This window comes from Hemicordylus capensis, chromosome 1, assembly GCF_027244095.1.
Source record: "Hemicordylus capensis ecotype Gifberg chromosome 1, rHemCap1.1.pri, whole genome shotgun sequence".
NCBI lineage: Eukaryota > Metazoa > Chordata > Lepidosauria > Squamata > Cordylidae > Hemicordylus > Hemicordylus capensis.
The window spans coordinates 143,451,769-143,479,524 of NC_069657.1; the positions used below are offsets into that span (position 1 = coordinate 143,451,769).

Genomic DNA, 27,756 nt, shown 5'->3' on the forward strand with positions numbered 1-27,756 from the left:
TGAGGGCCAGGAAAAAAACACCCCTGCTGCAGGCACACTGCACAGGAGAAAAACCTGACTCCCTCTTCCCCATGTGGGGCTCCAGCCCTAGGTCCAATCAGAGGGGGAAGGGGAGGGAGAGAAAGAGAGAAGACTAGAACACTGCTGACCTGCTTGCTAGGCAAGATTGGTCTGGGAAAGCAGGGCTGCCCCTCTTTCTGGAGAAGCCTAACTTCCTGGGCCTTGCCTATCACTCCAGGAGGAGGGGCTATCTTTCTGTTAAGGATGCCCTCCGAGAGCCTCAGGAAAATAGTTGTTTCTGAATAAACCTTTGGTTAAATCTACATAAGATTTCTTTGTGTCTATGAGGGAAGCAGCTACAGTACAGTGTATATTTTTGTTATTACTGTAATTATATATCTGTTTATAATTTTCTTTCTAGGTATGTGAAGTGGTGTGTGTGTGCATGCACACACACACTTTGTTGCTAGAAAGCCTGATTTGGGGGAGCAGAGAGCACACACAACCCTTCATCCAGTTGGAACTGTGGACACAGTCTCCATGCTGGATACTTCAGTTCATGAGAACATGAACGTTTTGCCTGCCCATATTTGGCAGAAGCTTACAGATGGTTGCTTGGCATGAGCAAAGCATGGGGCAAAATACCCCTAGGTCATAATAGCTAAGACTGCAAAGGGTCAGCCCCAACCAGTCTTTCGTTATCTCAGAAGGCAAACAGCCAACAAGTAGACCTAATTCAAAAGGCACTCCTTAAGGGAAGAGAATACTCTCATTTCACAAGAGAGATAACTGGCAAGCACTCTCTGCCACAACACAAAAACATTTCCCAACCCACCATTAACAGCTCAATTAGTTGGCAAGACACATGGCCATGGAATCTGAATGGGAGTCTGTTTGGACCTTCACCATACTGGTTCTCAAGCATGTGACTGGTAGCTCTATGCTACTCACTCTTAATTTTATTTTTTTATTTGATTTGTATACCGCCCTTCCAAAATAGCTCGCTCTTCTTCATGCTTTTCTGCCTCTTTCCTATCCTCTTTCTGCAAGGATATCTGCCCATGTACCCATCTACAAGTGCATTAAATGCACTAACGGACCAAAGAGAGGTAAAGCTAACCTTCTGCCTCTTTGAATCTCCTCACCCCCTTTCTCTTCTCTCTATCTCTGCCTTCAAGCCCTTTCTACAGCAAGTCTTAAGCTAATTTACCCACCATTTGGATCTTAAGCTAAATTCCTCTCAGTGAAAACTATCAGTTATGATTTTATTGCCTTGCTTAACCAAAGTTTTGTTTTCCTGTACCCTTATTTTATCCTAAATAGGTTGTATTGTACTCCTGCTTCATCATTTTCCAAAACTTGCTCAAATTGATACTGTAACAAAACTGTTCCCTCAAGCCAAGCTAATTCTCCACGCTGAGCCAAAAGCGCAATTGGAGTGTTTAGCCAGCACTCTGGGGCCGTTCTAGTAATTAATATATAGATACACACACACAAAATTAAAAGTGATTACTAGATTAACTGGATCTATTCCAACACTCACTGAGCTGATGTGAGGGAAACAATCTTGAATAGTATACACAATCAATATTGTGCCTTGTAAAAATGGATGGGGATTTACAGATCCCTCATCTGTCTCTTGAAATGTGTTCACATTCTGTTTTTCCACTAAGTAAACTCCAAAACAATAGCAATGTTATGGGTTCCCACACTACAGGGAGTCAACCATTACACATTTGGGCTTGGTTCCCCATTGGGTTCAGCTGTAACTGACATTATTCAAGTTCAGACCAGTAAAGGTTCACCAACTGGTTAGACAAACTTGAATCAAGCACTTCAGTTCCATTTCAAGTGGAAATGTTAGATTATACTAAATTACTTATGTGATAAGGTGATTTATATAACTGTGATGTTGTAGCCTACTCTTAATACTATGTGGTTAACTGTAGTAGACCTCAAAGCCTGCAGCTTGTTTAGGAAGTTGGAAATGAGGTAAAGAGGGAGGGAATGCAAGGAAACATGTTAATCACAGATTACTTGATGTAGAAATATGGCAGAAAAGTGTGTAAACTAAAAAAAACCCAACCACCATCTTCTGTCATTTACAGAGACCTATTACAAGATCTATTCCCACTACTAGATTCCTTCTCTCTCTCTCTCTCATCTCTTGGAGCCCACTCCACTCACTCCCTGTACACTGGAAATCCGCTGAACTCTACATCATGTGTATCCTGCAGCCCTAACCACCACAGATACAGATTATTAGGGAACTCCAAACTTAACTATTATGTAAATACTGATTTGTAGATAAAAAGTTAGCAAAAAAGATTCAGCCCCCACTTTCAGATTAGTTGAAAACAGCATGGGAGAAAGCTGCAGCACACAGCAGTGTTGTCGTCTTCCCTTTCCTCCACCAGGATGTTTATCTTCACTCTCTGCGCTAGAATGACTTTAAGCAGACCAAACAGCAGGACTCCATCCCCACCTGTTTTTTCCCAGCCTTTCAAGGAGACACTGAAGCTTGGGGACTGCAGGGTGTTTGAAAATCCCCACAATTGTTTTGTGCGTGTGTTTCATTCCAACTGGGGCCAATCGTCGACAGTTACATTGTTTAATTCAAACTCCTTATGCAAATTTGTATCTTTCTACCCAATTGATATATTTCTTTTGAACCCTTGTATGCTTATTACACAGACATTCCCTATGCCCTGACTTTCCTTGTGTGATGCTAAAAAGAAGTTTTAATGTGTAGGTAGGAACACAAATGTGCCCATCCTTTAAAACACAGAAATTTTAGGAATTTATTGAAGTTAAAAATATCAGATAAAAAGTTTGCCCTGTACAAGATGGTCATTTCCAGATAAGACAATGACAGTGTGGGAAAGGGTCTCATTTTCAGAGCCTGAGACTTCAGAGCAGACTTAAGGCAAAATGCAAACCAACTAACTGGATAGCAGGCAACAGTTTCCTCTATTATAGCTGTTCATAAGTCAAAATCCCTGAATCTTCCCAGCTTTATCTTCTGTTATTTTATTCAGAAAATAAAGGTTTAAAGGCTGAGGGAATCCAACTAATCAAATGGTTCAAACTGTTCATCCCATCTTGCAATTCCTTTCTCCCTTCCCCACTGTGTGAAGCAAGGCTATTCTAACTCAAGGTATTGTTGGTTTTCTTTATGAGGGAGCAAAGAGTAGCCCGCTGTAGTCTATCAAACTCCTGCCAGTGCTGCTTCTACTTGAGATCCATGAAACGAATGTCCATGATGAGTAGGAAGTTCTTTGGCAATGGGCGAGGTGCTGGAGATAGTACTGTGAAGACCTGGCGCTCCAGATCCACCCCAGTGACTACAATGAAACCAGCTACACTAGTCTCAGAGATATTCTCATCAGTGCCATCAGCAGTACTAACACTTAGCAGGTGGTGCACCATGTCACGGCCAGGTGTAACTGGTACCAGCTTGAGCTGGTTATCTTCTTGTGACATGCCCAGAGGCAGACATGAGTCAGGGATGGTGGGGGCTCCCACCTTATATATCTTGACATCAGAGAATTTGACATCAAAGGCATGTGGGTAGAAGCATCCTCGAAAGCCATAGAAATATTCACGTATGCGTTCATCACGAAACTCCCGCCGGAAGTCCTTGGAGCGCTCAACCACTCCACCTGACTTGGGAAGTAGCACTGTCCGAACAAAGTGGGGCAAGTCTCGCTTCAGTTCATTGTAGAGGCGCTCTTGGTCCAACACTATAACAACATCAACCTCAAAGGCTGAGGCAGCATGTACCAGTGCCTGGTACCCAGACCCCTTCACCCAGCCACAGGTATTGATGACACAGCCACTGACTGAAGCACGGCGGTTCACTTCGCAGCGCTGGTTAAAGACATCAGCCAAGCGAGATGTGATCTGCATAGAGGAAGAAGCAGAAGCAACATGACTAACAAGAAATCATACATAGGTTATGGGTTAGAAGACATAAGAACAGCCCTGCTGGATGAGGATGAAGACCAATCTAGTCCAGCATCTTGTTACACACAGTGGCCCACCAGATGCCTCTGAGAAGCTCACAGGCAAGAGGTGAGGGCATGCTCTCTCTCCTGCCGTTGCTCCCCTGCAACTGGTATTTAAAGCATCTTGCTTCTGAGGCTGTAGGTGGCCAATAGCCATCAGAGTAGTAGCTATTGATAGACCCGGTCTCCATAAATTTGTCTAAGCCCCTTTTAAAGCCATCCAAGCTAGAGGCCATGACCAAATCCTGTGGCAGAGAAGTCTATTATAGGTGACAATACGAGGATTGAAAAGAAATGTGTTAATAGGGACATACTATTGCCCTCTGGATAAAAACACAGAGAGAGTGACCTGGAGTTGGAAAAGCAAATCAGAGACATGTCAAAGAGAGGCAGAGCTGTAATAATGGGTGAATTCAATTACCCTCACATAGACTGGGCGAATTCATGTACGGGTATTGACAGAGAGGCCAAATTTCTAGACATGCTAAATGATTGTACTGTAGAACAGTTGGTCATGGAACCAACCAGAGAGAAGGTGAGCTTGGACTTAATCTTAAGTGATGCCCAGAACCAAGATGTCACAGTTGTAGAACTGTTGGGGAACAGTGACTAAAGGTAGCGATAGCATGTCCGTAGTAAAACATTTCCTTTCAATCCTCGTAGTGTCACCTATAATGATTCTGTGGAGGACTCCAGTCCTCCTAGGTTTTCTAGCTTGTTGCATTCTATCCCTTCTTTAATATTCAGTGCTACTCCACCCCAAATCCACCAATCTCTGTCCTTTCTGTAAAGTTTGTATCAAGGAACAACAGTGTCCACTGATTCTCACCGTTCCACCAGGTTTTTGTAATGCCCATTATATCTATGTTTTCATTGGCAACCAATCACTCCAGCTTTTGACATGAAGATTTGACATCAAGGTGGCTGTCCTATGTTTTCTATCCCTTGCATCTCTACATATGAGTCTACATTATACTGAGCCAGAAATTGGCACAGTTAGCCCACTTTTGCCTAGCAGCAACATTCCATGGTCTCAAACAGGTTTTCCCCATCACCTGCTACTTGATCCTTTTAACTCGAGATGTCAGGGATTGAACCTAGGACCTTCTGCATGCAAAGCATGCATCCTATTCTGAGCTATGACCTTCTTCCCCTTCTAAAGATCAGTCAACAATCTAATATATGGATCAGAAATATCTCCAGGAATTTAGTACCTACACACTTTACTTAAGAAATTCCCTGCTGAATCAGGCCCAAGGCCCATCTAGTCCTGCATCCTGTTTCACACTGTGGCCCACCAGATGCCGCTGGAAGCCTACAAGCAGGATATGAGGGCACGCCCTCCCTCCTGCTCTTACTCCCCTGCAACTGGTACTCAGAGCTATCCTGCCTATGAGGCTGGAGGTGGCCTATAGTCCTCAGAATAGTAGCCACTGATGGACCTCTCCTCCATGAAGTTATCCAAACCCCCTCTTAAAGCCATCCAGGTTGTTGGCTGTCACCACATCTTGTGGCAGAGAATTCCACAAGTTGATTATGCGTTGTGTGAAAGAGTACTTCCGTTTGTTGGTCCTAAATTTCCTGGCAATCAATTTCATGGGATGACCCCTGGTTCTAGTGTTATGTGAGAGGGAGAAGACGTTCTCTCTATCCACTTTCTCCACTCCATGCATGATTTTATAGACCTCTATCATGTCTCCACACAGTTGTCCTTTTTCTAAACTAAATAGCCCCAGGTGTTGTAGCCTTGCCTCATAAGAAAGGTGCTCTAGGCCCCTGATCATTTTGGTTGCCCTCTTCTGCACCTTTTCCAGTTCTACAATATCCTTTTTGAGATGATGTAACCAGAACTGTATGCAGTACTCCAGGTGTGGCCGCACCATAGTTTTGTATAAGGGCATTGTAATATGAGCAGTTTTATTTCCAATCTCCTTCCTAATGATCCCTAGCATGGAATTGGCCTTTTTCACAGCTGCCACACATTGGGTCAACACTTTCAATGAGCTGTCCACCACGACCCCAAGATCCCTAAATCTAAAAGAAATGTAAGATAGACACCAGCAACCGTCACTGGAAGTACTGTGCTGGGGGTGGATAGGGCCAGTTATTATTTCTCAGTCTGACCTACCTCACAGGGCTGCTGGGAGACTAAAATGCTACTCTGAGCCACTTGAAGAAGCATGAAGAAGAATAAATTTAAATTAGATTGATAAGTTTTAATCAAATATTTTAAAAGCCTTAAGTTGATACACTTTGAAATCCTCTGGTTGCAAAAAAAGAAAAGAAAGAAAAAGGCTACTTCAGTGCCAATACAAAGGATTTTTTTAAAATGTATATGATTACATGCAAGTAATATATCATCCACACACACACAACACTCATTTAGATGTGTTTCTGAACTAGAATACATACAGTGGCCAGACTGAGTTTTGATCAATAGGAAGAGTGCTGCTGATCTGTAAACTATTCATAATGGGAATTCACTAAGTGTGTGAAAAGCTAAGCCCTGTTTTTTCAAAACAGAAATTTCCAGCTCAGACATGCAGCATCGTGTGTGCCTTCATCACTGAATTTATCAGAGTAGTTTTTGAAGGACTGGTTTTCATCAGAGACAAGTCTGTTAGACAAGCTATAAACAGGACTCTCCTAAGCTGTATTGCCTTACATCTTATTTGTTTTATGGATGTACATCCTGCCCTTCCTCATGTAACAAGCTGAGGGTGGCTAGCAAATCAGTATAGAAGCATAAAACCAATCACAATAAAGTATAGTCCATAAAACAGAGAACAGTTTAAAAGCAGAAACATAAAATTAGCCGATTAACTGAGTACAACAACAGAAGTAAAAGTTTTTGCAAAATAAACATGACTTCAATGTCCACTGAAAGATGGGAAGAGGGTGGGTTATCTCCCTAGGAAGAGAGTTCCACAGTTGTTGTGCTGCTTCCATGAAGGCCCTGTCTCTAGTACACACCAAACAAATCTCAAAGGCAGCAAGAGAGTAGGGCCTCAGCAGGAGGTCATTAAGACACCTGGCCCTAGAGCATTAGGCTTTAAAGGCTGAGACCAGCACATTTATCTGTGGAAGTAAATTGGCAACCACTGTAGCTGAAACAGAACTGATATAATTTGGACAGTGCACATTACTCCTGCCAACCATCTAGGAGCTGCATTTTACATGAGATGTAATTTTTGAACTGTCTGTAAAGGCAGCCCCCTAAAGAGTGCACTGTGGCAATCTAATCTGGCTACAACTACCGGTTGTGAACTGAGGTCAAATCTGCTATATCCAGAATATCCAGGAACTGAAGAGCTATTGGTGAATCAATGCATCCAAAGTCACCATCAAGCAGCCTAATCCTATACAGAGTTATGGTTGCCTAAGTCCACTGAAATCAACTTGGCAGGCCTAAATCTGTAGACAATCTAGCTGTAAATTAGTTACACAACTGCATTCTGAGCCGTATTAACAAAATCCATGACAAGAAAAGACTGATTAGAAAGCAGCAGCCTGAAAACTCATGTCTGGCCCATGCCTACTCTTCCAGATACAATGCCAAAGATCCTGGCATAACAGTTTCACACCTCTTACAAACTTAATTAATGTTTTTCTAAATTATTTCTACCCATCAGCCCACAAAATTCAAAGAGGGAGTGTTAATGGCTTATCACTATACAGTTGATACTGTCTTCCTCCCACATTAGAGAAGTCTGTATATGTAAACAACTCCTCACTATAATTTCCCCCTCAAAATGTAGTGTCAGACTGGGTGGGGGCAATCCATCTACCATTACTGTTTCCAACAGCAACTACTCATATGTCTCCTGGGAAACTACAAGCCAAACAAGTAATCTCCTGTTTGTCCCCACATATGTTAGTCAGAGGTGAACAAGTAGGCTCCCTTTCTAATTATCACAGCTAAGTATTAATACATTGACCTATTCTCCATCTGATGAGGATACACAGAACCACCCCCACTGGGACCAAGATGCATGTAGAAGATCTTATACACCACTACAAGAGGCGTAACTTACCTTGTTATAGAGTTTGATGTTTGTTCCAGGAGTGGTGGACCCAAAGTGATAGACCAGGGGGGCCTGAACTGAGAAGCCTTCTTCAACATCTGCAGGCCGTTCAATGTAGAGTGCCCCCATAGTGCCCGGAATAGAGATTGAGCCCTGGCCTACATCCAGTTCAACAAAAGTGGGTCGGCGCCCTAAGCGAACAGCATAATTCAGCAGCAAGCGGCAAACAGTTGACTTGCCTACATCTGTGGGGCCCACCACCATAACCCGAGGTCCCCGTTCATCTTCACGTTCTGCCTGCCACCGCATCTGCTCCAGTGCAGTATGTGTGTTGAGGTACAGAAGCATAGGGGTGTCTTTGGAGACATAAGCCACCTCAGTCCGGCCAGTCAGCTGCACCGAACAACCATGCCATGTGAAGACAGCCACTTTAGCACCAGCATCGAAGGTGAACTTCTTGTTGCGTGTCAGCTCAGTTCCAAAGATCTCAGCCATGCCTTTCATAAGCTCCAGTTGAACAGTTTGTGAGGCTTCAACCTCAAAGCGGAGCTCCGTTTCCCTCTCCAGCTCAAACTTGGCCAACAATTTGTTTTCATCCCCAGCTTCATCTGCCATTTTGTTTCCCTTGCACCTGTTATAAACAAACAAAAGTGAACATTTGTAAGGAGGATGGCCCATGTTAAATAAAAAAACCAAACCTCACATTTTCCAAAAGGAAGTTGGACCTTGCTTCCATGCTTTCAGTCTAGTTGATAACTGTATTTAGAGTTAATCAATCTAGGGAAAGGAATTTCCCCCAGATTGGATAATAACCAAGAAGAATTGCTATCTCTTCTGGTGTATGTGGCTTGTGTCACTCACCTAAGTCATTGGATTTACACTGGAATTGTGAGAGTAGCAATTTTATCAATGCCTATTCTTTGCTTGCACTACACTGAAAACTGAACAACATGCATTAATCTGACAACAGGGAAGAGACTGGGCTGACTGAGACCTTGTGTCTGGAGAATCCCGTCTTAAGGTAGGATGGCTAGATTATACATTTGTGGACAGCAGCAAGTCTTGACAAAAGGCCATTTTGAAAAGAGGGTGAAAGGAAGTGGGTCAGTTCCTCCCCCCCAAGTGAACTGCCAACAAGTATCAAAGTTGTAACACACAATCTCTCTCTCTCTTACTTCTGAATGGCAAGTGGGGGCTAGATGATGGTACCTGGCCAAAGAGTACCGATCTATATTTAGACCATCAAATCATGATTTTGTTTCTTCAGCATTTAAGTCATTTCAGGATTAATCCAAAGCAAAATGCGAGTATTTACATTGTTTACAGAGCATATATTATATTTATTTTGTTGATTTTGTCTTAATATACTCTTTTCCCAATGGTACTCCAATCCCCCCGCATCATGTATTCAGAATCCCACTGTTGTCAACGCGTTTCTTTCTTTTAAAGAAATAAATAAAAATAAATTGTAATAATTAACAAAGAATACAAAGCACAATTTGTACCAAAACAGCACTGAAGCAAAGTAAATTAAAACGCCACTGTAAAAAACCATCTAATACGTTTAGAGGGGGAAAGGGACTGAGGCAGGGCTAACAGGAAACTGTTCCTCTTGAAGACCGAAGAAGCGATAAGAGTCCGCTCTGGTCTTCTCCGTATCCACCATTAGTAAAACGTGCAGTCTGAAACTGAGAGTCTCCATGGGAACGGAACAGAGGTGTGAAGAGGGAAGGAGATTCACCCACCTATTCAATCCACAGAGATCCAATGGTCAGGCCAAGCAACGGAAGCGCCGGTTGCCCCGGAAGTGAGAACGCACAGGAGAGATTAAGCTTGCGTAACCATGTGTCCATGCTTCGGGGCCGGCCTCTCAGTTACTTATGGGAAATGTAGTTCTCAATTCTTCGCAAAGCACGGGAGAAAGGGAAATGGCTGCTATTCGTGCAGCCTCTTAGGAAATGTAGTTTCTGATCTGAGCCCTTCAAAATGCGTCCAGAAGTTCAAACACGTCAGTGCAAAAAGCAAGCATATTCCATTTTTTCCTGCTCTATAGTGTAGGACTATTTCTTTCCAGCTACGTAGGCTCCAGCAAGGACCCAGCAATGGCTGTTTGTTGCTTAGATACATACATCAATTCAATTTATTCTCATACAAACAAATAAACAAACATACCTTTCCTCAACATGCTAAAGGCATATATATGTTCATAAATCAGCACGGATTATCTGCCAGGAACTGGTAAATTGGGGTAGGTGTAAGGTGTCCTTACATCTAAGAAGTGTCCGTTTTCCAGGGCTGGGGTATGAATCAGCTGTGATCACTCTCAATTCTTGATCCCATGGCATTATTGTATGATGCTAATTCTGACGTCTTTTACCCTCATGACCATGAATAATTTGTTATCATCTTTTTTTGACAGGAAATGGCATATCATGGCCTTTGATTATTCCTCTGAAATAGAAAAGTGGGTTAAAAATACTTTGGCATTTTACTTTGACATTAGTTGGTGACAAATTCCAGAGGGGCGTGACATACATGTTAGTATAGTACAGCAAATGCAAAAAATTAAAAAAGCATTCTGGCACTTAAAAGACTAACTTGTATTGAGGTAGAGGTGGTCATGGACCAGAGTTCCTGAGAGCTTATGCCACAGTGGCTGTATATCTCAAAGGAGTTACAAGGCTCTTTTCGTACATGTTTATTTGGAGAAATTCATTATTTGTGGGGCATTGGAAGCTATACCATAATGTTTCTAAACTGGAGAAGACATCCAACTCCTTGCTTCCATACTGCTCTTTCCCTTCTGTATAAACAGCTGCCTTGACATCTGTGGAAGGCAATTATAAAATGTGGGGGAATGGTACACCAAGTTGTTGTGTATTTTAATGCTTTTACTGCTGAAATCCCAAGTCTCACAGCTCAGATAGACTGTGCCTGCAGCATGCTGCTGTACTACTAGTCTGCATACAGACAAATACAAATCCAGCTGGCTGCTACTATCCAATCAGTAAGAGCTGATCAGAGTTGGATACTATTTCCATGTATCTCCTCTCCTCCAGTAGTCTTCAGAGACTGTAGCATGAAGCATGGAGAAATGTTAAGAGTGCTACTCGATTTGGTTTGTTGTCATCATTAAGCCACTCAGTAATTTTCTAGCTTTTCATCTAAATCTGTGAAAAGGTCTATTCGCAAATTGAAAGCAAAACAATACATGATGTAACTATAATACATGATGTAACCCCTGCTAACTTGGCAAAAAGGCACCTTTTAACGTGGTGATTCTCTTTACTTAGGAGGGGGAGAGTAACTGGCCCTATCCACCCCCAGCACAGTACCTCCACCTTATGTTTCTTTTTAGATTGTGAGCCCTTTGGAGACAGGGTTCCATCTTATTTGTTTGTTATTTCTCTGTGTAAACCTCCCTGATCCATTTTTGGAAGGGCAGTATAGAAATTGAATTAATAATAAATAATAATAACAATAATAATAAATATTATACTCGATGTCTGGATAAATGTCTGGATTCGATGTCTGGATAAAACAAACCAGTCAATAACACATGTCTGACTGTGTAAACAAGATAATAATAATAATTATATATGACATGCCACATGACCTTTGAGGATAATTTTGTCCAATGTCCAGCCTGAATCTGGGGAAGATGTCCCAATCAACCCAGCATAACAGATAGCTAGTCTGGGAGCCTAGGTTTTGTCTGTAGACTAAGTTGAAAGAGATCAAAGAAGCAGCAAAAAATAAGGAGGAAAAAGATTTGGAGGAACGGAGAGAGGAAGCAAAAGCATAAGGCTCTTCAGCTACATTTTGTTAGTGATCATAACTTCCTAGAGCACAATACAATCATTTCCTTTATTACAATCAAATATGACTTCAGTAAGAATGAATTCATATTCAAAACACACTATAGTGACAGAGATATTCACTGTATATGTATACACAGCTTTCAAGTTCCAGATCCTTCTGCACCCACCATGACTGACCAAGGCTGAGGTCAGGATATTCTGAACATATGCCCACCAATTTAAATGGAATATCCGTGTTTATCCCCAGTGTTTGTTTTTTCTTTTATTGTTTTCTAAAGGTAGGGCACTGACCCAATATGCCAGCAGTGTAAGGGTGGGGGTGGGGGTCATTGTTAGAATCATGAAATGGGAACAGCATTGGATAGCAATATTGCAGGTATTTACAATGGCAAGAATTTAAATGTGTGTGCATTGCAAAGCATTGGCCTTGGGATTGTTTTTAATGAAAGGCGGTATATAAACATTACAATAAAATAAATAAACAAATAAATAAACAAATTTAAAATGTATGTGTACTGTGGGCATTAAAATGAGAAAGAATGAGGTGTCTGTGATTTAGGGAAACAACATATTATGCTAGTAGAAACTGGGCTAGTATTGGGCTAGTAGAAACTGAAGTATAAAGGATCAGAGGGTGCTATAGTTCTAGAAAAGCTCCAGTTAGAACAGCCAGTTATTTAGGGCTAGGAATCATACTACTTGCATAATTTTCAGTCTGTGATAGCCATGGATTTGGTGGATCCATGCTGATTTCCAACTATGCCGCCATGGTTTAAGTCAGCTGGACACATGCTGACATCATGCAGTGGTGTCTGCACAAGTTGGCTTTTGGCACCAAGTCACAACTGCAGCTTCTCAAGACACACACATAAAAGGGACAGTTCAGCACCAGTGAATAAGGCTTATGGAAGGTAATATTGGTGACTGACTCTGGAGGTCTTTGGACCATAAAATTAGGCAAAACAGTGCTTGGAGACAAGACCTGCTTGGAGAAGAGTTCTGTGCAATTTGAAAGCTTGCTGGTGTTCAAATCAACTGCAGCTAATCCATTAAATCACTTCCTTGAAAGAGATCAACATGCTTCCACCTCGGTGTACCTTCAGTCCCTAGGGTTCACCTAGGGAAGCTTATGGAACACTCCCCAATAGTATTTATTTTGCCTGTCTCCTGCTAAGTAACAGACTAAAAGCCTGCAACCCTGTGCCTATGGAAATCAATGATAAAACTGCTTTTGGTTTCAGTGGGCCAGACTGTAATCTAACATAGCTATCCGACTGCCGTTTGTCTCTTTTTTATGTCCCACCACGTTGATTTGGAAGACATTTGGGATAGGGATAAAAGGAACATCGAACAGCCTGAGCAATGACAATGAATGTGGCCATTCAAGGATGAGCGTGTCACCATCCTGGGGCTCGCTTCAGGTCTTTGTTTTTTGGGGGTGCCACAAACAGAGGTGACTCCGGTGACAGCGTCTTGGGCGCATTAAGCTTGAGAGCGGATGCTTGGTGGGCTGGAAAGAGAAAGTACACCGGAGAGTGATATTGCAGATTTCCAGCCCGTGACCCTTAGCTGCGTCTCTCTCCTCTCCTGCGTCAGAGTTTGCCACAGGCGCACAACGTGGGATTTATCACCTGCGCGTCTCTCTGTCTCCATCCTTGCCGCCCGAGCCTCCTTCAGAGCCACTGCCAGACCCCACCACCTTCCCTTACATCCATCTTTCCACCCCAGCCTACCTATTGCCTTGCTGTGTTCTCTCCCCAGCCCCGCCAGCATCACTGTTGTGGTGGCCCCTGCTTGTCCCCTCCCTCTTTGATCCGTGTCTCCGGCCCCGCTCTGACGTAGCGGGAGGCTGAAGGCGGGGGGAGGAGGAGGGAGAGACGGAGGGAGGGAGGGATGGATGACTCACAATGTTATGATGCGGTTCCACAACACACAGCCACATACGGCTACAGACGGAGCACAAAAGCAGCCCTTTGGCTGCCCTGAAGCTGCGCTCCCCTTGACGCGACCCTTTGCAGAGCGGCAGCAGGAGCAGCAGCGACAGAGAAATCCCTCCGGGAGCAGCTTCCAAGGTGAGCAGCGCGTAGGGCAACGCAGACGGCGCGGCTGAAACTTTCCCTCCCTCCCGCTGCGCTTGGCTTTGCAAGCCTTTCATTTCGCCTTGCCTCTACCCTCCGGGCCATCTTTCCCCGTGCCGAGAGAGCGCCCAATCCCTTCCTTCGTGGCCCGCGTCCTCCTTCCTTCCTCTCCTCCCCCCGACCACCATCCCCTTGCAGCCACGTCCCTATGGGAACTTCAGGACGCCAAATCAGCCTTTATTTTCCTTCCGCGCACGCAGCCACGTGAGTCAGACTCTGCGGCGATTAACGCGTGGGGTCCCCAGGCACCCGAGCTCCTCCCACTCCACTTGTTTTCTCACCCCCCCTGGCAACGCTCCCTGCCCCCTCTCCAATCATCGCTTCTGCTAGGAGAGGCGAAGTGGACCGGAACTGGGGCGAAAATCAAAGCAATGTAGGGCGCATGAGCTTTGCTGGGATGATTCTCGCTGCATTGATCAGGAATGGATCCGGGCTTTTGGAACCTGGAGTTGCCGACGACGTCGACGCTCTCCCCAGCGTTTGATTCGCTGCGCTTCGGGACGAATGGGAACGTTTAATGCTCACACAGTGACAAATGTATGAGGCTGCTGGAGCTTCAGAAAGTCCGCTTGGGGTGTCCTGCCTCCTTCGTACCGGCAGGGGGCGCGCTCGCGTTGTTGGGAGTTATTGTCAGAAGGGGAGGAGTGGAGACTGAATGGAGATGCATAGAAATGACGTCGAGGCCCCAGTAGAGGGCTCTCTTACAGACGCGATAAGTGGGTGGAGTTCTAATGTGATAGTGGGTGTGTGTAAGGAAAATAAATCTTATTAGGAGCGCTGTCAGTTGGCTGCTCAGGAGACGTTTAGCAGCGAAGCATTTTGGTGCAATGGCCGAAGTGTTGGGTTTTGGGGTGCAAGATACAGTTCTGAATCTACATATAGATCACTCAAAGGTCTTAGGCAAATCACCATCTTTCATGATGTTTTCACACATGACAGAGTCACTGGGTTGTCTGAATTGTAGTGTAACAGAGTACGAATGTTGCTAATGGAGAAGTGGGAAAGAAAGCAGAAGAACCGCTTCTAATTCGAATGGGTATTCAAGTCATGGTGGATATTGAATTCAGACGATGAACTCAAAAGCAGAGCTTAAGGTTGCAATCCTGGGCACATTTTCTTGGGAATGTTTCTTGGGGCAGCCCCTCCCCCCACCTTTCCAGGAGTATGGAAAGACCAGTGTGCCCTGAGAGGAAGGCAAGAAAGGAGGCGCCCAGGCCAGGGAGCTCTTGTCCTCGGCTCCCAAAAAGACCAACAGCCTGAGACAACCTTTTTTAATCTTCTGTAATTTGCATCTTTTAATATTGTAAACCACTCTGGGTGCCTTTGTCAAGGCAAAAAGGTGGTATAAAATGCAGTTAATAAATAATAAATTTCACAGAGATTAGTTGGACTTACTTTCAAGTATACACATAAAGGATTAGGTTGCATGTGTGCTGTATTCCATCTAGTAATCTTTTGTGTTTTGTTGTTTGGAAATTTGTCCCAGTGGGGATCCTGTAGAGAGTGTGGGGTGGAGTCAGAAAGTTTAAAAAATTTGATTTTTAAAGCTGACTTTAAAAAAATTAAAATTGTTTTGTACTGTGTTTTGTATTTTGGAATGTGTGTGTGTATGTGTGTGGGGTTTTTTTGGTGGGGTGGGTATGTTGTGATTTCATGTGAGCATAGGAGCTGCCATATACTGAGTCAGACCATAGGCCGATCTAGCTCTGTACTGTCTACACAGACTGGCAGAGGCTTCTCCAAGGTTGCAGGCAGGAATCTCTCCCAGCCCTATCTTGGAGATGCCAGGGAGGGAACTTTGAACCTTCTCTTCCCAGAGCGGCTCCATCTCCTAAGGGGAATATCTTACAATGCTCACACATCAAGTCTCCCATTCATATGCAACCAGGGCAGACCCTGCTTAGCTAAAGGGACAAGTCATGCTTGCTAGCACAAGACCAGATCTCCTCTCCTGTATGATTTTATTCGATGTTTTAATGCTGTGTTGTGAGCTGCCCAGAGAACAATTTGTTATGCGGTGGCTAACAAATAAAGTTTTTAATTATTATTATTATTTTAAAGAGAGGGAAAGGAGGAGAAAAATTGAGTTGTTTCTGGAATAAAGTCTTAGTTAAATCTACATAAAATTGTTTTGTGTTTACAAGGGAAGCAGTTATAAAACAATGTGTCACATGTAGCTCCACCCCCCACCCCCGAAAACAGCTCATCAGGTTATGAAAGTCATGAGAATAAACTGAACGTAAATTGCTGAGTTTGAGCAAGAAAGAAGAAATCTAAATAAATTCCCTCAGCTCCTTCATCCCCACAAAGAACACTGTGGTATAAGTCTGGGCTAACACTGTGTTAAAATAATAACAGTAGGCTGAGATGGAATTTGAATCTTTTATACTCAGAATTGCTCAACTCAGATTAGTAACCCCTTGTTTCTCTTAGCCAACACAATAAAAAGGCAATTTCCCCCACCCGAGCAGTCTTTCTAGTTCAATTTAGAAGTGGATTGAGGATTCTAATCCACCAACTGGCTGTGAGTATTAAACAGGGGCCCAGTAGTAATTATTCCAGACTAATTAATCCATCGTGCTCGCTTCCACCTCCAGAAGGGTTTCCGGTCACCTTCCCCAGGGTCTTACATACAAGGAGCAGGAAGGAATTTCCCCTTGCCTGATAATTGCTTGCCTTTTTTTCTTCTTCACAGGAAACTTCCCTTTCGGTCTGGTTCTCATCTGGGGGGGCCCTGGCAGCACAGCCCCCCCAAACTTAACTTTTCTGAAACACGGCTCTAGCCAACCTGCTTCGCTGCTTCACTTGCGACCGCCTGTGTGGGGGCTGCACAGCACCTGCCCCCCCACCTCGACAGGGCATTGCTCTCCAGCCTGTCATGCCCAGCTGTGAGCCGGTACCACCCGCTGCCTGTCTCCCTACAAAGACCTTCCGCAGTTACCTGCCCCGGTGCCACCGGACGTATAGCTGTGTCCATTGCCGGGCACACCTAGCCAAGCACGATGAGCTCATCTCCAAGGTATGTGTGCCCCTCCATCATGGCAACCAGCTGAACTTCAGCTGCCATCTGTCAGTGCCCAAATGAGTCTTTGGCACTGTGTGCTTCCCCACAGTAGTGCCAACCCAGGGCCTCTAGGGCATTTCCTTACAGCAGCACCCTACTGGGCTACTTGGCCAGCAACATCACTTTCCTACATCTAGGAATTTCTACCTTTAAGCAAGGTGGTTGGGTTTGGGGGTATGGGCCAGGTAACCTTTCAAGGGAGAGTAACTCCTGTACTTTATTTCCACAGTCCTTCCAGGGGAGTCATGGTCGTGCCTATCTTTTCAATTCTGTGTGAGTGTCCTCCTGTCATTGGTTTTATTTGTGTCGGGAAGTACAGTGCGGGGGGAAAGGGTGAGAATAAGGGTAGAGGAAGGATATTTTTTGTTTCAAATCTGAAGGAAGTAGATAGTTGCTATATCTCATCAGTTCTGCAGTCTCTAAATTATGCAGGTGCCCTGTCCCTAAAACGAAGCCTCTGTGATGTGGTTTAGGGATATGTATATATTTGTTCTCAGGGGAGGCAGATATGATGGCTTATGTCTATCCCAGCATCCCACAGTTATAGCCATTCTTAAAATTAGAGCTCAGTTGGAGCCACACTGAGTCTTGGAACATATGGAGGAATAAAACTACCAGAGGGCTTCTCATCTAACTGAGTAGCCATAATCAGTCCCCCTGTCCTGCAAATTTGGGATAAGGGCTTCAGGTTCTTATAAGCTTTGCACCTGAGCGACCCTCTTTTCAGAAATGAAGCAAGTCTGGTAGAAATTCAGCACTGCTTAAATCCTGCCTTTGTACATTCCTCAAATTGCATCGCCATTCCCTAATGCAGCACTTCTCCCCATAACACCATCCCGCTGAACTCCGTGGTAACAATGTCAGGACTTGCACTGACATGCCTGTCATCTTACTTTATATTATCCAAATTTTTTCTCTTGAGTGCTGACTTATTCACCCAGGATGAGAACACTCTTGACCTTGAGGCATGATCTACACTTGACTTCAAAACTGCTGGTGTTAGGACCTCTTCTCCCTGTGACCCAGTGGTTAATCATATCTATAAAATGTGCCTTATGTATTTATTTTTTATTTTTCTTCCAAGTTGAAGAAAGCATTATATCCTCTTTTGAAGATAGATCTGCAAAGATTAGCATATGATGAATCCTGCCCCAGTACATGAAGATGAACCAGAGGATTCCTGATCACTTTTCAGACCTACGGTGCTGATTCTTAAAATATATCCACTACAGTTTACGATGCAGGAGGCTTTCCATGTCCCTCACTGCATGCTATGGTCTTGGCAGTAAAAAAGACCAAAAGATACACATCACTCTTATCATTTCTATTTGGCCTTTGGCAGGGAGAAGGCCTCACTCCAAGTCAGTCAGACTGAGTCATATGGAATTAGCGTTCCTCTGGATGCTGAGCCCAATCAAACTGTCATTTTGGAATGTGTGTGCCTCAAAAATAGTTGCACTTTTCTCAATGAAAGGAAACTATGGGACTGGCAAAAGCAAGGATCTGGAGAAAGTGACAAGCAACCTCTGCCTTACTTTCAATGGGAAAGAACGATATTTAAAAGTATTAATTAGATTATTTCTGTTGGTAAGGTTCTCTAGTGTGATCCTTACCTGGACAAATATGATGTAAACAGTTCATCTAACAAATGATATAAAATAGCCCCTATTCCTGTTGCTCTGATTTTTAGACAGGTATGAAACTGGGCATTTATCACCCTTGCATAGCTCATGAAAAGATGACTGAAGTAACTGATGGAGTGGAGACAAAACTATAGCATAGGGTCAAGATCTGACTTTCTTTTCTCCACTCTTCCTTTTCTTTAAAACCCACTAATCTCATATCTTGGAAAATGTTACTTCTGTTCCAGCATATATCAGCTTGAAATCATGACTGATGATCATCAGGCTTTTGGAGGCTCATGATTCTTCTGGTAACTAGTTCTGCTGCCTCCTGCTTCTATCCCAGTCTGATCTGCCCTTTCATGCTACAAAGGCATTTGGATTATCTACAGTAAGAGCCTCCAACTATTAGCAGAAGCACAATACATTTAGGATATGTGTTTCCTATTTGCCAGGACAAATGTTAATTCCTAGGTTATACTAAATCCACCATTGCTCCTAAATTCCAGCTCGCAGCAGATTAAAATATTTACCTAAAGGGGGGGGGGAGAGGCTCTCAACTTGTCATGCATCGTGTGGGCTGAACATCTCACATTTCAGCTGACAGAATAGCAAGCTTTGAAGCGAACTTCTAACACTGCAGCCCAGATGCCTGCTGCAATTACTATGTTATATCTGAGCATATAACACCAAACTTGCAATGAAGAAGGGATGTAAGGTCCTGAGTAAGATTAGATCCAACTCTCTGTGTTCTTCCCATGACATCCATGTGGCAATTGTGACCGTTCTCCACAACTTGAGAATGTGTCCTACTTTTCTAGTTCTTGATAAGGTTTATTGTTCTGTAAATCATTTTTCTGGCCATTGGAGGCCGCTGTGCAACTGAATTTAGAATTCCTCTTTTGTTCTCAGTGCTCTCTCTGAACAGGCAGTTCTTTTTAAAAGATAAATTGCAAAAGCATGATGTAGGTTTTTTTTTATTGTGACACTTCTAAATAGCTGCTCAATAGGCTTTGATGTGGAAACAAAAACTGTTGAGATGATGTTTTGGTTTTTAATACCCTCAAGTGCAAATGATGTTTCAGTTGCAGAGCTCTCCATAATTCATCCCAAAAAGCAGCACTATGGCTAAAGTTTGTATTTTTATATATGTGAATATGTTTTGCAAAACACTTAGGGCAGGGGCATCACCTCCTCCACACCAAGAGTCCACTATGTTCTCTCTAGGAAGCAGAACAGAATAGGGTTCAGGTGCGATAAGGATAAAACAAGTCACTGCCCTATCATTTCTTTGGCAACAGGGTTAATGTGGGCTGTGGTCCAGCCGAGCAGCGCCTCTTGCTCACCGGTCTCCATTCAGTTGCCGACATTTTCTGTGAAAGCTGCAAGACTACGCTGGGCTGGAAATATGTAAGTACTGAGTGCAGGGAGCTTACGTGCACAGACAGTAAGGTATTTCTTTAAAACAGGATTTTTGCTAACACTCTTGCTGGGAAGTGTCAGGACTAGGCAGGTGTGAAGAACCTGCCTCTGTGATATTGGCCCGCTGGGGAGAATAGCCCTGACATCCTAACCAAGTGATCAGTAAAGCCCTTGTCAAAAGGCATGAAGGCGGAGGGCATTTACAGATGCCTGCCTCCAACTATTTCACCACCCCACTGAACATCCTGTGACTCCTTAGGTTGTAATGGTTGAAAGTTTTGCTTCACATACACTCCCTTGCCTTGAGGGCATTTGAGAGTTATACATAATATGAGATGCGGAGGGTAGTCAGGAGATGCCTGCAGCAAGTATATTCATATCTTCCAATTTCCTCATTTGCCAGGAACAAGCCTTCGAGACCAGCCAGAAGTACAAGGAAGGGAAGTACATTATTGAGATGTCACACATGGTGAAAGACAACGGCTGGGACTGAGGGAGACTCTGGGGGCACACCCTCCCGTGTAGCATGCCTTGCCCTTTCCTAATCCCACTGCCATATCTGGCATCCCAGCACAACTAATCCTGACCCCATCCCTCCTCCCCACCCAGGTTCCTGCACAGCATCAGCCATGGGAGTGGAGATACCAGGATCCTTCTCCCAAACTTTCGGTATGTTCTAAAATGCTGGATCCACAGTTTGGAGGATCCCCAACCCCCACAACAAAAGGGGAAACCCACAGGGTTCAGGGGCCAGTGCTGGTGATCTTTGAGTGGATTCTACTTGATTTATTTGGGGTATGCTAGTCCCACTACTAGCACCTCTCGGGTGGAACAAGTTGTGGAATCCAGAATGGTATGCTTGGAAACAGTTTTGAACTTTGCAGTCCATTGTACATGAAAAACACAATCCTTTCTAGAATGGGACAGAAAAGGGCTGTGGGTAAAGGCAGGCTCTTGGGGATGGGCCACAGCTCAGTGGTAGAGCACATGCTTTGAATGCAGAAGGTCCCAGGTTCAATCCCTGGAATCACCAATCCCCCCCCCACCAAAAAAAGAAGAAAAAGGGGCAGGGGGAGAAAGAAGAAGAAGAAGAAGGGGGGAAAGGGATTTCACATGTAGCAGGGCTGGCACAGACTTCTGCTTAAGGCCCTGGGGAACCTGCTATCAGTCAGTTGAAAATGATGGGCTAGATGGACCAATGGTCCAACTCAGTACAAAGCAGATTAATATGCTCCTCTTCTTTCTCGGACAGAACTTTAAAAAAAAGATTGTCAGCCTGTCAGTGTTGGGCAGAGAAGGCTAGAAAGAGAGTAAACAGCTTCTAAGATGGGACATAGGTATCCTGGAGATAGAGGGCAGAGGAGCAGTCCCTCTCGGCATGGGGCCATGGTAGTTCACATTCCCCGTCACCATTCCTTTTCCCAAACACTGCCGTGGTATTTTCCCCATGTCTACTCTATGGAGTCTATTTTTGGTTTTGTTTGGGTCACCGTGTGCTTGTGTTCCCCAGGCACTATGGCCCCCCACATCCCTCCCACCCCATGTGAAGGAAGGGTGGGAGGTCAAGTGGGGATAAAGCCTCAGCACTGTCACCAGCGCAGGAGTTTTTTTTGTATAATAAAGATGTTTTATATTTAAAAAGAGAAGCAAACCATACTAGTAATGGCCTCTGTCATCCTGCCTCCCTTCAACACAAGGCTACAGACCCTGTTAACAAGAAATAGGCTCCCTGGTCAAATATTTCAAAAGGACTCATCTGAAATAGGTACAGAACACAAACATAATGTCTGACTGATAGAACTCAAAGTCCATTGTAAGAGTCTTAGGCAAACAGAAACACCAACCAGATAAGCATCTGGAAACCAAATATGCAATAAAAAACATAACATGCATCTCTCACCTTTACAACTGGGATAATCCCAGAACTGTGTGAAGTACCATAATCTAGTAAGCTTTTGGCACAGCTGCCCATCTCTCTCTCGCTTTACTTCAGTAACAGGCAAACTACCTTTTCCTACAAACAGTAAGCAATCAAGCAAGTCTGCTGGGAGTTGCCAAGTTAAAAAATCAGTACATTTATTTTGCAGTAAGTTGCTGTAGCAACCTCTGAAAAGGACAGAGAAGTGTCAACTGGTGACTTGCAAGGAAGAACAACCCTTCAGCCACCACAACTAAAAAGGTAACCAAACCATATTGGTGTTATGGTGCTATTCGCACCCATCAGTTGATGCTGAGCAGTTTCATGTGTGAGGCAGGGCAGATGGATGTTGCTTCAGCTGTCAGAGGGTCTACTTTTTGCTACTGGTGTGTGTAGGTGGAAGGATATCATTTCCCCCCTCAACTGCACAGTCCTTTTGGCTCACACAAGAAGACCCCAGGCCCATCCCCTAAAGCTTTGCCAGTGGTGGAGGTATAGAGGCTTCATGCTGCTGTGGCCACCCACCCAATGCCCTTTTTACATTGCACTGCTTGGGTTGGGCTCAGACAGTAGCACAATGTGAAAAGAGCTTCGGACAGGGGCCATGCCCAAGGTATCAGAAGTCCCTTCACTCTCTCTGGCTTTCTGTGCTGAAACAAGAGAACCACTTCCTCTCTGCTTTTAGAATCACGCAGGGGGACTGGGAATTATTTAACTGTATCAGTGTCTTTTTCTTTAGAGAGCCTGCTGTGGAACAATGAGCTGCTACAGTGCCCAAATCAAGTCAATCCTCTCTATTCTTCATCCAAACAGGAGCATCCAGCTTGATTTTTTTTAACTGCTCAGGAATTCCATCTAGAGAGGGGGGGAGGGGAGGGAAAGGAAAACAGAGTAACTTCTGCCACAAATTGCTCTCTATCAACATTAATCTCTAGGGTGGTGTGCAAGGCTGATCTTCTGAGGTTGGCTTGGGATGGGATTGATTTCGGGTGGGCAGGCTTCAAGCTTGCCAGATCTACTTTGCTTTTTTCAGTAGAACCCTAAGCCCACCAGCTGGATCCCGGTCCAAAAGTGTGGCTTGCGGGAACATCCCTGCATGCACTCGGAACTGAACAGCAGCAGGTGCTTTTGAGCACATGCTGAGCTCACAGTCCTTTCACACAAAAATCAATTCCTGGTTCCTTTCCTTTCCTCTTCCTGCGTGGGGCTGTGGAGAGCAGGTAAGGACCTGCTCTCTCCTTTTAAAAGATCCTGCTCACCACTCCCCCCAGCAGCTCCGAACCTGTCCATGAACCTCGGTTGGTGCACATCCCTAACCGTTTTGCTGCAGCTACTGTTAAACAATCAGGAATCACGGAAACACTTGCTAATTTACTGCAAATCACTTAGATCTAATTAGTAGATTCCATTCTACCTTCTGTCTACTCCCAGCATAGATGATTTATGATACACAGATCATTGTTCTATTCAGAAGATTTCTAAGATCCCTCCAGACTCACCTCAGTCGTCATAAGTCAGTTCACAGATGGAAACAGCCTTGGGTCTAGTGCAAATATGGCATCTCAGTTGTTTAGTCACTAAGAAAACAGTTACATCCAAAACTCTGGGCTCAACTCCATATTTTCCTGTGTACTTTTGACTTCAACCTGTCACAGAGAGATAAAACTTTGCATCAAGGGTGAGACTGTAAGTAATAAGCCATAGTTTTTAAAAAATCCATCAAAAATGAGAATAGTGGGATTCATGTACATTTACATTGTTTCTCAGTGTAAGCTGTGTTGTTTTTCTATACAATGCAATCTGTGCACCTGACACTTTACAAAGAATTAGAAAACAGGTCCCTGTTCTACAAGGCTTGCACTCTAAAATCTAAAAAAGGGGTGAAAACAACTGCAGAAGGGGAGGGAAGTGGAAGTAAAGAAACTGGGGGATGATTTGCTATTCTTTGATTTACGTATACTTGGCTTCTTTACAACAGAGTATGGGGATAAGGGAGCTGGGCCAACAGAAAAGGTGAGCCATGAGGAGGCATTTAAAGGAAATAAGTATCCCTCATCTCTCACATACCACTTTTGGCTCTACATACCCTCTCATATACAAATGCATAGAAAGCTGGGATGATTATCTCTATTATACAACTGAAAAAGTGAGACAAATGGAGGAAGAGAGGCAAGGTAACACACAAGGCTATCAAGCAGGCCAGTAGCAGAGCTAGGAACAGACACCAAGTTTCCCGATTCTAAGCCCACTACTGTATCTATTGACTAAGCCTTAGCAATGTTCAATATGCAGCAGCCCTTTTCTATTTACGGAGCACTCCTAGATCAATCATTTGTGCCTCCTAGTGGCTAGGCCTTCATGCTGTATTTCTCCAGTCATCAATGCCCATGCAAATGCATTCATTGCAACTGAGCAGCCCCAATTTTTTTCAGGGGTGAAAAGTACACAAGGGTCACCACAGGAGCAAAGGCTAAAATATATGCCAGTTAGTTCAACCAAAAACAATGTATACAGCTTGCTAAATTAAATAAACAAACACACATACACATGCTGTGAATCTACAAACCTTGTGGCCTGAAGCATCACTTGGCCTGGTCTTTTGGTTCTATGGATGCTATAAATATCACCACGGGACTGCAGCAGGATGTTTGGGTAGATCTGTTATAAACACTGTTGAAATACAAAGTAATACATTCTCTGCTCAGAAAAACTCTAAGTAAATAGATAACCAGGGAAAGGATGGGAAACAAAGGTGTATTTCCTAGAACAGAAAGTACTGTCCATGGAAGCTGGGAGCCTTTCACCACAGGGCCTCAACCAAGCGGCCCAAACATTATCACATAAGACCTTGGAATTTGATACATGTAAACACTAGGCAGGAAAACTGTAGCCCAGATCAGAGCTCTCTTTCTCAGAACCAAAATCTTGCGATCCAATAGATTTGCCTAAATACACACACAACAAGGTATGATACCCACCAGGAACATTAATGCAGTTGTATTATTTAACAAAAGAAAGCACTACCCTAAATCTGTCAGGTAATTTGGCTGGAAGAGGTGCCATGAGAAAGAGGGAGAGAGACTGACTGCTAAATGATAAGAATTCCAGGCACCGATGCAACAGGATGCCCTCATTTCTCACCAACAGGCCATTCACCTACCAATGGTGCTGAACCTTGTGACCAAATATGAAGCAAATGCGATTTGGGAAATAACAACCTTCTCGAGCACAAGGAGAAGAGAGAGACAACTCTCAGCTAGAGTCTGATGTGACAGAACTAGAGTAGCTGAAACAACATCTACACCCCTCTCGCACACAGATCCCACTCCTAATGTAAGAGAGGGAAAGAGAACCTGACCTATAGCAAGCTCCTACATTCTAAACATAGAAGATCTTCTGTTTAGCAGCTAACTCCAGACTTTCCATTGCTGTGGTTTTCTTGGCTACTCCATTAAATAATTAATAGATATGAGTATGATCCAAGATCATACGCAGGCACTCCCGAGTTACAAACACTTGTACATAAAAACAAAGCTCCATAATATATTACATTAAGGAAGCCCTCAACTTAGGAATGCACATTTTAAAAAGCTGTTGTGCTTGTAAACTACAGAATACGCATTTGAAGTTATCAGCATCTGACTTACAGATGCACTTTTGGAACACAACTCATTTGTAAGTCGAGGACTTACCGTAGGCAAAACCTTTTACAATGCAGTTCACTGGACTGCTGTTATGAGCAAAGCAAATAAAATATATCTGGCTAGGCACCTCTTTGTAGAAAGCTGCGTGGAGCCAGCGTGGTGTAGTGGTTAGAGTGCTGGACTAGGACCAAGGAGACCCAAGTTCAAATCCCCATTCAGCCATGATACTTGCTGGGTGACTCTGGGCCAGTCACTTCTCTCTCAGCCTAACCTACATCACAGGGTTGTTGTGAGGAGAAACGTATGTAGTACACCACTCTGGGCTCCTTGGAGGAAGAGCGGGATATAAAATGTAAAATGATGATGATGATGATGATGATGATGGAAAAGTTACTCTCTCCCTTAAGAATCTGTCTATCAATGTCATCACTAAAAAGTCATGAAAGAACAGATGGTAACAAAAAGGGAGAAACAATTCACTAATTTCTGAAAGCCAAAAATACAAAATCCATTGTGGGAAGAACAGCCTAGTCTTCCTAAAAAGGCCACAAACATTTGAAAAAGCAAATATAAATGGAAGCATCAAAGCCAAGAAGATCCAAGGGGAGGACATTGAAATGGCTGTGATGGTGGTCATTTCTTAAGTCAGCTCAAAGGAGGAAAAAGCACATTTTATAACAACTTGAGAGAAGTGGTTTTAATTAGTGGGCAGGTGGGAGAAAACTCCAAGGATGTTTTAAGCCTGAACATTTTGCTATGACTGCAAAACAAGTTTGCAGCAATATGGCTGAATTCTCTAGCAAGGGTAGACATATTATTTTAATCAATACAGTAGTTCAAGGGTTCCCAACCTGTGGTATTCCAGATGTTGCTGAACTATAACTCCCATCATGCCCAGCTACAATTTATTATGGATGGGGATGATGGGATTTGTAGTTCAACAACATTTGGAGAACCACACCTGCAGTAGTACATATGAGGAGGGTGAAGGCATTCTCCACCATGATCATATCACTAAGAATGAATATATCCACAATGTGGAGAAGAAATAAATGCTACAGCCCCCAGTATTCAACATATGCACCAAACAGTCCAAGAACACCATGCAGTTCAACAGAACAGAACATTTTAGGAACATAGGAAACTGCCATATACTGAGTCAGACCATTGGTCTATCTAGCTCAGTATTGTCTTCACAGACTGGCCGTGGCTTCTCCAAGGTTGCAGGCAGGAATCTCTCTCAGCCCTATCTTGGAGAAGCCAGGGAGGGAACCTGAAACCTTCTGCTCTTCCCAGAGCGGCTTCATCCCCTGAGAGGAATATCTTGCAGTGCTCACACATCAAGTTTCCCATTCATATGCAACCAGGGCAGACCCTGCTTAGCTATGGGGACAAGTCATGCCAGCTCTTGTGGTAGGCCCAAAATTAGGCCTACTTAATGGTGATTAGGCCCAAAATTAACATAGACCTGACTCAGTTAAACAGGGAAGACTTATTCAAAGGTTGTTCTATGAGGACATCACATAGGTCTTGTATATCATTTGCTATTTGCCTTGCTTTTAAAATTAAAACACTGATTTTAGTCAATGATCCAGGGTTATCACACACTCAGCAAGAAACATGCAAAGAGACCACATATTCTGAATGGATAAAAGAAGTCCCCATCCAGTGATGCAGATTTGTCCAAGAGAGGGTCAAGTACACAGATTGGAGGCAGACAGCCATGCACACTAGTGTACAGGAGTAGTCATTCAAATCTGAGGAAATGAATACCCATACTCTGTTGAGAACAGAAGTAATTTAGCTCCAACTGAAACAATTTATGCATGTGTGTAAGGTCCTAGCATTCAGTGACAGAGCAATGAATTCCTCCCCCAATCTGCGCAGACTGCTGCAATTTCCCCCATACTCAGGTGGTCCCATCTGGATTCACAAATATGGCGTTTGTGATTGTGGAACAAGATCTAGTCTTGTGGTAAAAGTAAAAGTTATGCTGTCAAGTCGGTGTTGACTCCTGGCGACCACAGAGCCCTGTGGTTTTCTTTGGTAGTATACAGAAGGGGTGCACCATTGCCATCTCCCGCACAGTATGAGA

The 27,756-nt window shown here is 43.8% G+C and overlaps 2 protein-coding genes across 14 annotated transcripts in view; one reads left to right on the forward strand and one right to left on the reverse strand.

Moving 5' to 3' along the window:
* Nucleotides 1-2,776: 2,776 nt before the first annotated feature.
* Nucleotides 2,777-27,756, reverse strand: part of CLP1 (cleavage factor polyribonucleotide kinase subunit 1) — a 29,254-nt gene continuing 4,274 nt past the window's right edge. For 6 of the 13 annotated variants that reach the window (XM_053254108.1, XM_053254100.1, XM_053254127.1 and 3 more), the window contains 5 exons: nt 24,584-24,687; nt 23,517-23,663; nt 10,302-10,483; nt 8,042-8,663; nt 2,777-3,903 (listed from right to left, as the gene is read on the reverse strand). In XM_053254108.1, the coding sequence (XP_053110083.1) occupies nt 3,232-3,903; nt 8,042-8,663; nt 10,302-10,303 (1,296 nt within the window). In that variant the 5' untranslated portion in view covers nt 10,304-10,483; nt 23,517-23,663; nt 24,584-24,687 and the 3' untranslated portion in view covers nt 2,777-3,231. The other 7 variants (XM_053254164.1, XM_053254153.1, XM_053254160.1 and 4 more) reach the window with 7 other exon arrangements.
* On the forward strand, nt 13,787-21,755 carry YPEL4 (yippee like 4). The gene is made up of 5 exons (XM_053254208.1): nt 13,787-13,925; nt 16,687-17,010; nt 17,285-17,328; nt 19,979-20,087; nt 20,503-21,755. Exons 2-5 carry the CDS (start codon nt 16,870-16,872, stop codon nt 20,590-20,592), a joined length of 384 nt encoding a protein of 127 aa, XP_053110183.1. The 5' UTR covers nt 13,787-13,925; nt 16,687-16,869; the 3' UTR covers nt 20,593-21,755.

What these genes read in the sequence shown, in the direction of transcription:
- YPEL4 (XM_053254208.1), top strand. Translation starts at nt 16,870, where the DNA reads ATGCCCAGCTGTGAGCCGGTACCACCCGCTGCCTGTCTCCCTACAAAG. An exon ending in GCCTATCTTTTCAATTCTGT is followed by an intron (nt 17,329 to 19,978) that starts GTGAGTGTCCTC and finishes CTTTGGCAACAG; the next exon opens with GGTTAATGTGGGCTGTGGTC. An exon ending in CTACGCTGGGCTGGAAATAT is followed by an intron (nt 20,088 to 20,502) that starts GTAAGTACTGAG and finishes CTCATTTGCCAG; the next exon opens with GAACAAGCCTTCGAGACCAG.